The sequence below is a fragment of the Caretta caretta genome, chromosome 1, assembly GCF_965140235.1.
Source record: "Caretta caretta isolate rCarCar2 chromosome 1, rCarCar1.hap1, whole genome shotgun sequence".
Classification (NCBI taxonomy): domain Eukaryota; kingdom Metazoa; phylum Chordata; order Testudines; family Cheloniidae; genus Caretta; species Caretta caretta.
The window spans coordinates 330,828,561-330,841,564 of NC_134206.1; the positions used below are offsets into that span (position 1 = coordinate 330,828,561).

A 13,004-nucleotide genomic window follows, 5' to 3' on the forward strand; every position below is an offset into this window, starting at 1 on the left:
ATTAAACCGCTTTTGCATATCCACACTATGCTCCTTGTGTTGGCAGAGCACATCCATACTAGCAGCTCTTGCATTGACCCAGAGAGCAGTGCACGTGGGTAGCTATCCCACTGTGCAACTGGCAGCAGGGTGCTTTGGGAAGGATTTGCAATGCCTTATGGGGCAGGTACAGCATCACATGATACAGGTTTCTTAATGCCATCATTCCATGGGCATTTTACCAGATACACTGCAATTGAAAAGTGGCTGGCTATGTGGGAGCGAGACAGGAACAGTGTGTGTGTTGGGGGAAGTATGTGAGAGATGGTGTGTGGGTGGCGGCTATATGTGAGAGAGACAGAGTTTGTGTGGGGGGAGAGCGTGTTGGCATGCTGTCTCTTTACGTTCAGACATCAGCAACCAATGAGACATCAGTGACCTGAGCAACCAGAGGCAGGAGAAGGGGAACACCTTCCCCCCCGCCCCATTAACCCCTGGCTCTTCCCAGCACAGCAGTCTCCTCCGCCCAACCCCACCCACAGCCGCCCAGTCTGCTGGCCACTGTGTTCCTAGTTCCGGGGAGAGCAGGATTCTACATTGATGGTTCTGTGATTGCTTCCGAGTTCTCCCACAGCATCCTCAGCAGCTCTGTGAGCTCTCCACGCTGAGGAATGTCAAAGCTTAATCTGGGAGCTTTGAAAGGGGAGGGGCACATGCCTGAGTAGCTAGATGCAGGGTAGCGGCATTAAAACAGTCAGCAGAGCAGTTCCGGCGGCCATTGTGGGATACTGGGAGAGGCCAGTTATGGCAATACAACGAACGGCAGCATCTACACCAGCGGTGGGCAAACTTTTTGGCCCGAGGGCCACATCGGGGTTCTGAAATTGTATGGAGGGCTGAGTAGGGAAGACTGTGCCTCCCCAAACAGCCTGGCCCCCTCCCACTTCCAGCCCCCTGACTGCCCCCCTCAGAACCCCCAACCCATCCAACCCCCCTGCTTCTTGTCCCCTGACCACCCCCTCCTGGGATCCCCTGCCCCTAACTGCACCCCTGGGATCCCACCCCCTAGCCAACACCCCAGCCGCCCAGGATTCCCACACCTATCCAACCACCCCTGTTCCCTGTCCCCTGACCCCTCTCCCCACCCAGAACCTCCACCCCATCCAACCGCCCCCTGCTACCTGTCCCCTGACTGCTCCCCTGGAACCCTCTGCCCCTTATCCAACCCACCCATTCCTAGCCCCCTTACCATGCTGCTCAGAGCAGGAGGACTGGCAGCCACACCCCCCCCCCCCCCAGAGTGCTGGCAGCACAGCGAGCTGAGGCTGCGGGGGGGGGGGGGGGTAGCCTCCCCCGCCCCGGCCCGGAGCTTAAGTTTGCCCACCTCTGGTCTACGCTGTTGGTATGTTGCGTTAACTTTGCTGCAAAAAGCTGTATGCGTCTCATCGAGGTGGTTTTATTTTGTTGGCAAAGCAGCAGTTTTGCTGCCAAAAGTAGCTTTGTAGCATGTACACCTCCACTCTTTTGTCGGCAAAAGCTGCCTTTTGCCAACAAAACTGTGTAGTGTAGACAAGGCCTTACTTTCAGTGCTGAGGTTTGAGTTAGCTGGGAGCTGACAAAGAAGCAGAAAAGCTCAGAGAGTCTCTGATTAACTCCTACTTCCCCAAAAAGAGAGTCTTTGAACTGCTGTGGGATCTAGTGCCTGGGTCAGACAGTTCAAGCTCTGCAGAGATCAGCATCCAGAGTGGCAGTAATCCAGTTTGGCCCTGACTACTGAGAGCCAGCAAAGACCTCTATGGGACACCAGACTAGGAAGCCAGGATAGGATCCTGTCCCACCAAGGGGTGAAGACACTGTAAGAGGATGTTTTTCCATGTGTTTCAACTGGCCAATTTTCACAGTGCTACAGTACTCATCTCCGGACTCACCCTCAGCATGCTATGTGCCCGAGACGGTGCCAGGGAGGGTGATGGGGGATGGAATCATGGTGAATGTTGAGGCATAGGCAATTTATTGAGTTGTTGAGGGTTAGTTCTTATTAGTTAACCTTAACTCTTTCCTTTCTTAGATCCTATTTTCCTGCTCCCAGTAAAGTCTCCCTTTGTTATACTGTTATTTTTGGGTGTGTCATTTCTTTGCTGTGTGTTGATGTACTTTATTGTTTCTTGTGTACTGGGCTTTATAGTCCTTGCCAGCAGTGGTAACATTATTCCTTTCCTCAAGGGACAGCAGGAGGCACCTTGGGTGGAGGCACCAGGCACCACAAAAAAAGAACCCAATGTGAGGAGATGAGAGAAACTACCCCAAGTAGCAAGCACTGAGGTGGAGGGAGAGGCTACATATGTCTTCAGCAAATCACAGGAATGATGTATCCACATTAAAAAATGCAAAATCAATAGAAAGTAAAATATTAAAGCTTGGCTTGAAACCAGGAAACAAAACAAATTAGCATTCTTCTAAATCCCAGGTGTAACTAGCCATAACCTCTTCAAATACAACATTTTATACTAGTAAGCCCTGTTCCTTAAGGATGAAATTCACTGCCCCCATCCTCCATGCAAGAAGCTTTAATAGGTGGGCTTTGGGAAGGGAATTTTGCACTGGTCGGAGGGATGTAATCCACTCTCAAACAATGGGCAGGCAGAAGGACAGCTCAACAGTCTCCTCCAGCAGCTACTCCAGCTCCTTGGCTGGTACAGCACATCCTTGTTCACTACAACTGTGCCTCATGGAGGCAATAGTCATGCCCTGCTCAGGTGTCAAACTCTCCCTATGTGGGATGCAGTGAATACTGACATCACAGCTGTTTTCTCCCGATCAGTAGAATCATGGTGCTTTCTTTGCCATGGGAACTTCTGTCCCTGCACATGTATGTGAATTTTTGCTCTAAATACTCAACTGAATGGTGGGTGACTATATTTCTAGCCTCCTGCAATTTTTTCACATAGCTATGCTCACTATTAGAATTCAGCAGAGTGAAGGTTTAAAAACATGTAACAATCTTGCAGATTCTGGGCTGGACTGAGGGGGGGAACCTGTTACTAGTCTTCAAATACATTAAGGGTTGTTATAACAAGGACAGTTATCAATTGATCTCCATGTCCACTGAAGGCAGGACAAGAAATAATGGGCTTAATCTGCAGCAAGGGAGACTTGGGTTAGATAACAGAAAAACTTTTAACCCCCCCCATTAAAATCTATGAAAATGAACTCATTGCAATATATGATTGTGATTTAAACCCCAGTCCCACAATGACATCAAGGTGGGCCAACTCCCACTGACTTCAGTGGAGCTCTGTGCTGGCCGTAGGGCTGGCTGTGGCCATAGGGAGGTATAAAACTGCAGGTTACATTACAATTACATTACTAGAGTGTGTGTGCAAGAATTTGAGTAGACAATATAAAAGACCAAAAAGCAGCGTAAAATCCCAGTGTGTGTCTGTTGTGCAACTGCTCAGAAACAAGAAAACAAACAGTTGAATGGTCCATAATTCACTGGCAATATAATCCAATTATTGGAGCAGTGTCATTGATAGGGAAACAGTTTGAGGTGTATTTCAGATTATTCTGTTTACTGTAAATCACCATTTTGCCATGTTGGTAATATTCAGCTATAAAAAGTCAACAGTTTGAAATACTTGTTTATGCTCATCTATTTTAAAGTAGCTTTGTATAAAGGAAAACTCCAATCAGAAGAGACTGCAGAAAGGATATAGATGGAATACTGGCAATTCCTGTGTGCTACGGTAGTGCTGCGGGGATTCTGTGAGACCTTCTTATGTGGATTTCTAAAAACAAACACTAGTTGGTCCCCATGAAGAAACATAACAGCAATGATAAATGGTATTGTTCTCTTTCGTGCCTCCCCACCTCGTTTTCCAGAGGGCTCTATCATCAGAGGTCATTCACCCCTTGTAGAGCTCTTTACTGAGTGGCGGGATTGTGATTTGTTACTAGTTTATCTGCTACGTTTCCATTTTTATTTATTTGGAGACAATTTTAATACATTTTGCCCCAGATTTTTAAAGGTATTTAGGGGTTTCTGCACTCAGCATCACAATGCTTAACTGATTTAGGAATCTAAATCTCATTTTCATAAGGAATTTAGGTACGTAGAAGTCTAAATCCCATTGACTGTTGATGGAATTTAGCCTCCGAAGTGCCAGCAACACCTAAATAGCTTTAAAAATCTGGGCCTTTGTCTTTAAGGCTCTCTACCTACCGCTACATTTGAGATCTTATGCACAGCACAGATGTGACTCTTATGGGTGTTTTGAACATACAGCCAAGTCTTTAATGATATGGGTGTCAAGATTTAGGTTCCTAAACTGAGAGGGCCAGATTTTTAAAGGTATCTAAGTGCCGAGTGGGATTTTTCAAAAGCAACTACGTGCTGAACACTCATTGACATGGCCAGATTTTTAGATTTGCTGTGCTCCCAGCTGCTCCCATTAAAGTCAACTGGGCCCGTATTTTAGGGGCTTAAATATGGATTTACAAGCATAACTTTAGCCATCCATTTTTTAAAAAAAATCTTGGCCTATAATTTTAACCTGGGGGAATTAATGAAATGTTATGCATAAATGATTGAGAAATGCGCGGTCCTGTAGCGATGGCAGTTTGTGTAATGAAGACCTAGCTGCAACTGGCTGTTCTTGGTCCTGTGAAGTGCTGAATGCCCTGCATCCCTAGGGAAGGCAATACAGCAGTGCGCTGAGCATCCTCTGGAGTCCATGGGGGTGTTGAGCGTGGTCAACACATTACAGGATCAGGCACCTTGACAGTAATTGTAGTGTTTCTTGTTCTTGAAAAACAGCCTTGCTGGGAATTTGGAGGACTTGACAAACTATTTGTTGTAAAGTATGACACTGGCGTTTTTCAAACTTGGAAGAGGGTGATGATATGTCTCTTTTTGTGGAGGCTCAGTCCCTTTGGCTGTCCCTAGCTTCAGCAAACATGTTCTGAGGTCTGGAGTGGAGATGTAACATCTGCTTTTTTAAGCTTCTTGTGGCACACCCTGCTGTGAAAGCAGCTACCATTTTAGAACATTAATTGTATCCCTGCCCCTTTCATAGGTATTCTGATAGAACTCTTTGCGTGACCATAGGTTTTGTGGCTGCATTTAGGGATTTTTTTTCTCTCTGAAATGGCAATTCAGATTTTGGTTTAAAGCAAATTCAGCATCCTCTGAGATGAGATAGAAGATTTACTTCCTCACTTGGTTTTGCCTAGCATCACATCTCAGACAGTATTTTCCAAGATGCACTTTTAGGACCAGATCCTCAGCTGATGTAAATCGGCATAGTTCAGTTGACTTTAGCAGAGCTATACTGAGTTACATCAGTTGATCATCTGGCCCTTAATTTTTTCACTTAGTTCTCTCGTCTTTTTATTTGATGTTCTATTCTTTCACAGATAACTTTCTTATCAGTGTTAATTTTTATTTTGTCTGGACTGAAAGCTGCTTTGATTGGTATCACTTAAGTTCTTGGTATGCCTTAGTTTCAAATTTTTTTTTGGTCTTTTGTACGTAGCACCTCTCTAGTTCTGCTAAAGGCACAATCGTCCTGTAAATCAAAAAGGATCTTTTGCATAAAAGGCAAACCCAGAATTTTCAAGACTAAGTCAAGAGACTTGAATTGATTCACAGACTGGGATACCCACCAGTCTTCCTAGAAGAGGCAGGTTTCTTGACACTATGATGACTATGTAGTGCCAATCTTTAAAAAAGGGAAGAAGGAGGATCCTGGGAACTACAGGCCAGTCAGCCTCACCTCAGTCCCTGGAAGAATCATGGAGCAGGTCCTCAAAGAATCAATCCTGAAGCACTTACATGAGAGGAAAGTGATCAGGAACAGTCAGCATGGATTCACCAAGGGAAGGTCATGCCTGATTAATCTAATCGCCTTCTATGATGAGATTACTGGTTCTGTGGATGAAGGGAAAGCAGTAGATGTACTGTTTCTTGACTTTAGCAAAGCTTTTGACACGGTCTCCCACAGTATTCTTGTCAGCAAGTTAAAGAAGTATGGGCTGGATGAATGCACTATAAGGTGGGTAGAAAGTTGGCTAGATTGTCGGGCTCAACGGGTAGTGATCAATGGCTCCATGTCTAGTTGGCAGCCGGTGTCAAGTGGAGTGCCCCAGGGGTCGGTCCTGGGGCCGGTTTTGTTCAATATCTTCATAAATGATCTGGAGGATGGTGTGGATTGCACTCTCAGCAAGTTTGCGGATGATACTAAACTGGGAGGAGTGGTAGATACGCTGGAGGGCAGGGATAGGATACAGAGGGACCTAGACAAATTGGAGGATTGGGCCAAAAGAAATCTGATGAGGTTCAATAAGGATAAGTGCAGGGTCCTGCACTTAGGACGGAAGAACCCAATACACAGCTACAGACTAGGGACCGAATGGCTAGGCAGCAGTTCTGCGGAAAAGGACCTAGGGGTGACAGTGGACGAGAAGCTGGATATGAGTCAGCCATTGTTGCCAAGAAGGCCACTGGCATTTTGGGATGTATAAGTAGGGGCAGCGAGCAGATCGAGGGACGTGATCGTCCCCCTCTATTCGACATTGGTGAGGCCTCATCTGGAGTACTGTGTCCAGTTTTGGGCCCCACACTACAAGAAGGATGTGGATAAATTGGAAAGAGTCCAGCGAAGGGCAACAAAAATGATTAGGGGTCTGGAACACATGACTTATGAGGAGAGGCTGAGGGAACTGGGATTGTTTAGTCTGCAGAAGAAAAGAATGAGGGGGGATTTGATAGCTGCTTTCAACTACCTGAGAGGTGGTTCCAGAGAGGATGGTTCTAGACTATTATCAGTGGTAGAAGAGGACAGGACAAGGAGTAATGGTCTCAAGTTGCAGTGGGGGAGGTTTAGGTTGGATATTAGGAAAAACTTTTTCACTAGGAGGGTGGTGAAACACTGGAATGCGTTACCTAGGGAGGTGGTAGAATCTCCTTCCTTAGAAGTTTTTAAGGTCAGGCTTGACAAAGCCCTGGCTGGGATGATTTAATTGGGGATTGGTCCTGCTTTTGAGCAGGGGGTTGGACTAGATGACCTCCTGAGGTCCCTTCCAACCCTGATATTCTATGATTCTATGACTTTAGGCTATTAAGAAACATTTCTTTTCTCAATATCTACTGGCAGAAACAGAGTTGATGTTTTATTTTAATGAAAAAAGTCTCTTTAGTCTCGTTACTATGCAACAGCACATTCTTGGTTCAAAAACAATAACATTTTTACTGGTTAGTTTGATGTCCTCAGGAGCACTTTGTCCTCAAGCTTCCAACGTCCAAGTTTTCTTTGGGGTCATTTTTACCATCATTTGGAAAAAAATATTTCTTTTTCTGAGGTTTTCTTAACTACTCCTGAGGTTGCACAATGGCTAGACAGATGTTCTTCACAACTGGCTGACGGAGAGTGTTTAATAGTGCCCACTGCGGTGCTTAGTATGGGGATGACAAACCAGTACGGAAAATGTAGAAATTGATCTGAGCCTTTAATCAAACCTAAACCTAACAATTTTGGGAGCTCAAATAGATTTTTTTTACATTTAAAAATACTTTACATTTTCCTATCTGGTTCTGTCTGGAAATGACACTGTAAATGCCAAAATACCACTAGAGAGGTTGAGGGGTATGGTATTTTTGGACCAACTGGTGTCAGGAGGTAATGTAAGTCTCATGAAAAAGCCTTTTCTTTTGAAATTTCAGGTCCTATTCTATATATCTTAGTGGTTCAGATATTCCAGACAAGTATCTGAATTTCTGATTGTTTAGCCAAACCCCCTTACCTCATGTTTTACTTATTTTATAATTACAAAGGCCTTTGGTTATTTTAAATTCTTGTTGCTTCAGGTTAAGGTTCATTCTGAACTTTCTACTATTTATTTTACAGAATTTATCATAATGTATCATCAGTCCTTGCCTGCACCCTATGTCTTGCTGATGCTATTCAGTTATATATTTCTGGAGTGCTAGGGCTTTTAGCTATCATGTTCCTTGTCTTGGCATTGCTGTATTTTACTTGGAGATACTATAGTGGACTACAACAGATCTTTAAAACCGATTGTTAGACTAAACTTTGCTTATCAAGGGTATTAGCTTATTATTTATTTTCTTAAAGCTCTGGGATTTTATTAAGGGGTCTATATAAGTCTGCAGTTCTTATGTTTTTCTGCATTGTATGTAATAGTTCATACCACACATACATATTGGTGGTAATGACTTCAGAGGAATCGCTATGGACCAGAGGGAAATAAAATTAATTTGTAAACCTCTGTAAGGACCTAAATCCTGCAAATACTTATGAACAGGCTTACCTTTACCACTCTGAGTAGACCCATAGATTTCTTATGGTGGTAAATTTAAGCATGAGTAAATGTTTTCAGGATTTGAGGCTAAATGTGCATTGATATATTCGCATACGTTTCAAGATATCACTAAATACATACTTATATAACATACACCATTGCAGCCTGTCAGGTAACTAATATGTTTCAATATTTCCTAAAATTATACACACTTTTTAGAAGCCTTTTAAAAAGTTGGAACAGAAAAAATTCCAAGGAAATACAAACACAAAACAAAATTTAAAAATAATATTAAAGCGGCCTGTTACAACTTCCAAAAGAGCAAATACTGTCTCTTTGTTCAGAATTGACTTTCGTTACGTCATCCATGTAAATTCTCAGTTGTCTGATAAATGAGAAAGCCTAAGAAATAAATTGTAAAATGAACATTATGGGCTCACTCTTGCACAACTGAAGTCAGTGGGAGTTTTGCCATTGAATGATGGGAGGGGGGTCAGCCCCTATGTCTCCAAATGTACAGAGAAATACCAATAGAAGTGTATTAGAAGAGACTGTTTTATCAAACAAGATGATAAGAATGCATCAGCAACTCCTAGCACACTCAGAGATGTCGCTAAAGAGTTCAAAGTGCTCCTACCAGTAGATATATTTTAAGCATTGCCTATACAGGGTTGGCATAGTTGAAAATGATGTGTTCATATCTTCCGCACCAGTACAAGAAAGCACTCAAGCACATACTTAAGCGCTTTCCTAAATATGGGTGGACTTATGCACATGCTTAAGTGCTGGGACCTAAATGTGTAATTGATACTTAGTATACAATACATGTAATTTAAATACACACACACACACACACAGAAAGAAAAATAATGAAAACCCACCATATTCCGGAACCTGGCCTGTTCCGCGCTTTAATAAGAGCCGCACTCTCCTGCCACCAGACTTGATTAGCTCTATTGCTCTGGCATGTGTCATGTCCCTTGTACTTTCCCCATTGATTTCAATTATTTGATCCCCTACCTGTCAGGTAAGAAAAATATCAAGTCAGGCAAAAATTGCAACAAAATGAACATTTAAAAAAATAGGCATATTCAGTGGATCACAGGTTACCTGAATGAAAGGCAGACATCAGGGTACATTTGTTCCTATCTAGCTGAAGGATATTATCACCAGACTTAATACCCCATAGAATGGATTCTGAGTATGGAATAGGATGTTGCTCATCTTTTGCTAAAATTCATGTATTGTGGTAGCAACATGTCTCATGCCTTCTATACAAGAAAGGTTTTTTTGAACTGTTTGATGTGCTGGAGTCACTGGGAACTTTTAAATCTTTTCTGTGCTTTACTGGATTGATTATCACTGAAAGCGGTACTGTATTGGCTTGTCACACAGGCCCCTGAAGTTCATGGTACAGGTACACTGGCCTCTCAGTGCTGATATCCAAATCATGTTCAGTGAGCATCATCCCATTTTAAAGTACCATTTGAAGTGCTAATGTTAAGTAAATTAGGAAAGTTTGGTGTCCCAAGCTAATTATTTTGTAGGTTAAATAGAAACATCACGGTACTTGTGAGATCATATATTGAATTGTACATTCATAAAAAAACTGCCCTGCTCTTTCTAAACGATGAGCTAGTACAGCCTAATGACCCGAGAACTATACTGGGACCCATGAGTTCTAATTCTAGCTCTGTTGCCACTGATTTGCCATTTGACTGATGTCCACAGCCAGGTTCATTATTATTTCTGTCAGCCTTTGTGTCCTTTTCCATAAAGTGGGGCAATTTACTTACCAGCCGCACAAGAGGTGTTGTGGGGATTAATTTGTTCATGTTTCATGTTCTTTTGAAGCAGTTGGGTTATTTAATAATTAGTTTTATTAAAGGAATCTGTCACTACTCAAAATTGAAACGTGGATGCAAATTGGCATACATTTCACAGCCGTTTCTAAGACATTAATTTTTTCTCTTGCCTGTGGTATATTAATCTTAGCAGTAATGGGGAAACTATAAGAGATTTGTACCTAGGGTTTAATTCAGGTAAGTGGATACTTATCTAACTTCTGAAGATCTTGAGGCTCCTAATTGGTGTAGGGCTCTTTGTTTTGGCCCCAGCCTGGTGCTCTCTGGCTGGCTACCAGCAGCTCTGTTTTTTAGCTTCAGCTGCCTTGAATGGATCTAGTATCAAGTCCTGCCTGTCCTGACGTTTGGTGCCTCAGCCCTGGTCTACACTAGGAGTTGAGGTTGAATTTAGCAGCGTTAAATCGATTTAACCCTGCACCCATCCACACGACGAAGCCCTTTTTTTCGACTTAAAGGGCTCTTAAAATCGATTTCCTTACTCCAACCCCGACAAGGGGATTAGCGCTGAAATCGGCCTTGCCGGGTCGAATTTGGGGTACTGTGGATGCAATTAGACAGTATTGGCCTCCGGGAGCTATCCCAGAGTGCTCCATTGTGACCGCTCTGGACAGCACTCTCAACTCAGATACACTGGCCAGGTAGACAGGAAAAGGCCAGTGAACTTTTGAATTTCAATTTCCTGTTCGGCCAGTGTGGCAAGCTGCAGGTGAGTGCAGAGCTCAACAGCAGAGGTGACCATGATGGAGTCCCAGAATCGCAAAAGAGCTCCAGCGTGGACCAAACGGGAGGTACGGGATCTGATCGCTGTATGGGGAGAGGAATCCGTGCTATCAGAACTCCGTTCCAGTTTTCGAAATGCCAAAACATTTGTCAAAATCTCCTAGGGCATGAAGGACAGAGGCCATAACAGGGACCCAAAGCAGTGCCACGTGAAACTTAAGGAGCTGAGGCAAGCCTACCAGAAAACCAGAGAGGCAAACGGCCGATCCGGGTCAAAGCCCCAAACATGCCGCTTCTATGATGAGCTGCATGCCATTTTAGGGGGTTCAGCCACCACTACCCCAGCCGTGTTGTTTGACTCCTTCAACGGAGATGGAGGCAACATGGAAGCAGGTTTTGGGGACGAGGAAGATGATGATGATGAGGTTGTAGATAGCTCACAGCAAGCAAGCGGAGAAACTGGTTTTCCTGAGAGCAAGGAACTGTTTCTCACCCTGGACCTGGAGCCAGTACCTCCCAAACCCACCCATGGCTGCCTTCCGGACCCGCCAGGCAGAGAAGGGACCTCTGGTGCGTGTACCTTTTAAAATACTATACATTGTTTAAAAGCAAGCATGTTTAATGATTAATTTGCCCTGGCATTCGCGGCTCTCCTGGATGTACTCCCAAAGCCTTTGCAAAAGGTTTCTGGGGAGGGCAGCCTTATTCCGTCCACCATGGTAGGACACTTTACCACTCCAGGCCAGTAGCACGTACTCGGGAAACATTGTAGAACAAAGCATTGCAGTGTATGTTTGCTGGTATTCAAATAACATCTGTTCTTTCTCTCTCTGTGTTATCCTCAGGAGAGTGATATCATTCAGGGTCACCTGGTTGAAATAGGGTGCTTTTCTTAAGGGGACATTCAGAGATGCCTGTTCCTGCTGGGCCGTTTGCCTGTGGCTGAACAGAAATGTTCCCCTCTGTTAGCCACGGGGAGGGGTGAGGGGCTAGCCACGTGGTGGGGGGAGGCAAAATACGATCTTGGAATGTGCTATGTATGTAATGTTAACAACAAGGTTTACTGTGAAAGAGTGTACCCATTGTTCTATAAAATGTGTCTTTTTAAATACCACTGTCCCTTTTTTTCCTCCACCAGCTGCATGTGTTTCAAGGATCACAAGATCTTCTCCTTCCCAGAGGCTAGTGAAGATTAGAAGGCGAAAAAAAACGCACTCGCAATGCAATGTTCTCTGAGCTCATGCTGTCCTCCCACACTGACAGAGCACAGACAAATGCATGGAGGCAGACAGTGTCAGAGTGCAGGAAAGCACAAAATGACTGGGAGGAGAGGTGGCGGGCTGAAGAGAGTAAGTGGTGGGCTGAAGCTCAAATGTGGCGGCAGCGTGATGAGAGGAGGCAGGATTCAATGCTGAGGCTGCTGGAGGATCAAACTAATATGCTCCACTGTATGGTTGAGCTGCAGGAAAGGCAGCTGGAGCACAGACCGCCGCTACAGCCCCTGTGTAACCAACCGCCCTCCTCCCCAAGTTCCATAGCCTCCTCACCCAGACACCCAAGAACACAGTGGGGGGGGGCCTCTGGCCACCCAGCCACTCCACCCCACAGGATTGCCCAAGCAACAGAAGGCTGGCATTCAATAAGTCTTAAAGTTTTAAACTTTTAAAGTGCTGTGTAGCCTTGTCCTTCCCTCCTCCACCACCCCGCCCGGTGCTTCTCTCCTCCACCACCGCTCCCAGGCTACCTTGGCAGTTATCCACCTGTTTGTGTGATGAATGAATAAAGAATGCATGAATGTGAAGCAACAGTGACTTTATTGCCTCTGCAAGTGGTGTTCGAAGGGAGGAGGGGAGGGTGGTTAGCTTACAGTGAAGTAGAGTGAACCAAGGGGCGGGGGGTTTCATCAAGAAGAAACAAACAGAACTTTCACACTGTAGCCTGGCCAGTCATGAAACTGGTTTTCAAAGCTTCTCTGATGCGTACCGCCCCCTCCTGTGCTCTTCTAACTGCCCTGGTATCTGGCTGCGTGTAACCAGCGGCCGGTTGATTTGCCTCAACCTCCCACCCCGCCATAAACGTCTCCCCCTTACTCTCACAGATATTGTGGAGCACACAGCAAGC

At 44.6% G+C, this 13,004-nt stretch overlaps 1 protein-coding gene across 20 annotated transcripts in view; it reads right to left on the bottom strand.

Moving 5' to 3' along the window:
- MAGI2 (membrane associated guanylate kinase, WW and PDZ domain containing 2) overlaps positions 1-13,004 on the bottom strand; it is a 1,189,595-nt gene that overhangs the window by 24,331 nt on the left and 1,152,260 nt on the right. For all 20 annotated transcript variants that reach the window (XR_007354679.2, XR_007354680.2, XR_007354681.2 and 17 more), the window contains one exon: positions 9,180-9,318. Coding sequence is in view for 17 of the 20 variants with exons in the window: in XM_048836471.2 (XP_048692428.1) it covers positions 9,180-9,318 (139 nt within the window). In the remaining 3 variants the exon portion in view is untranslated. The remainder of the gene's footprint in view (positions 1-9,179; positions 9,319-13,004) is intronic.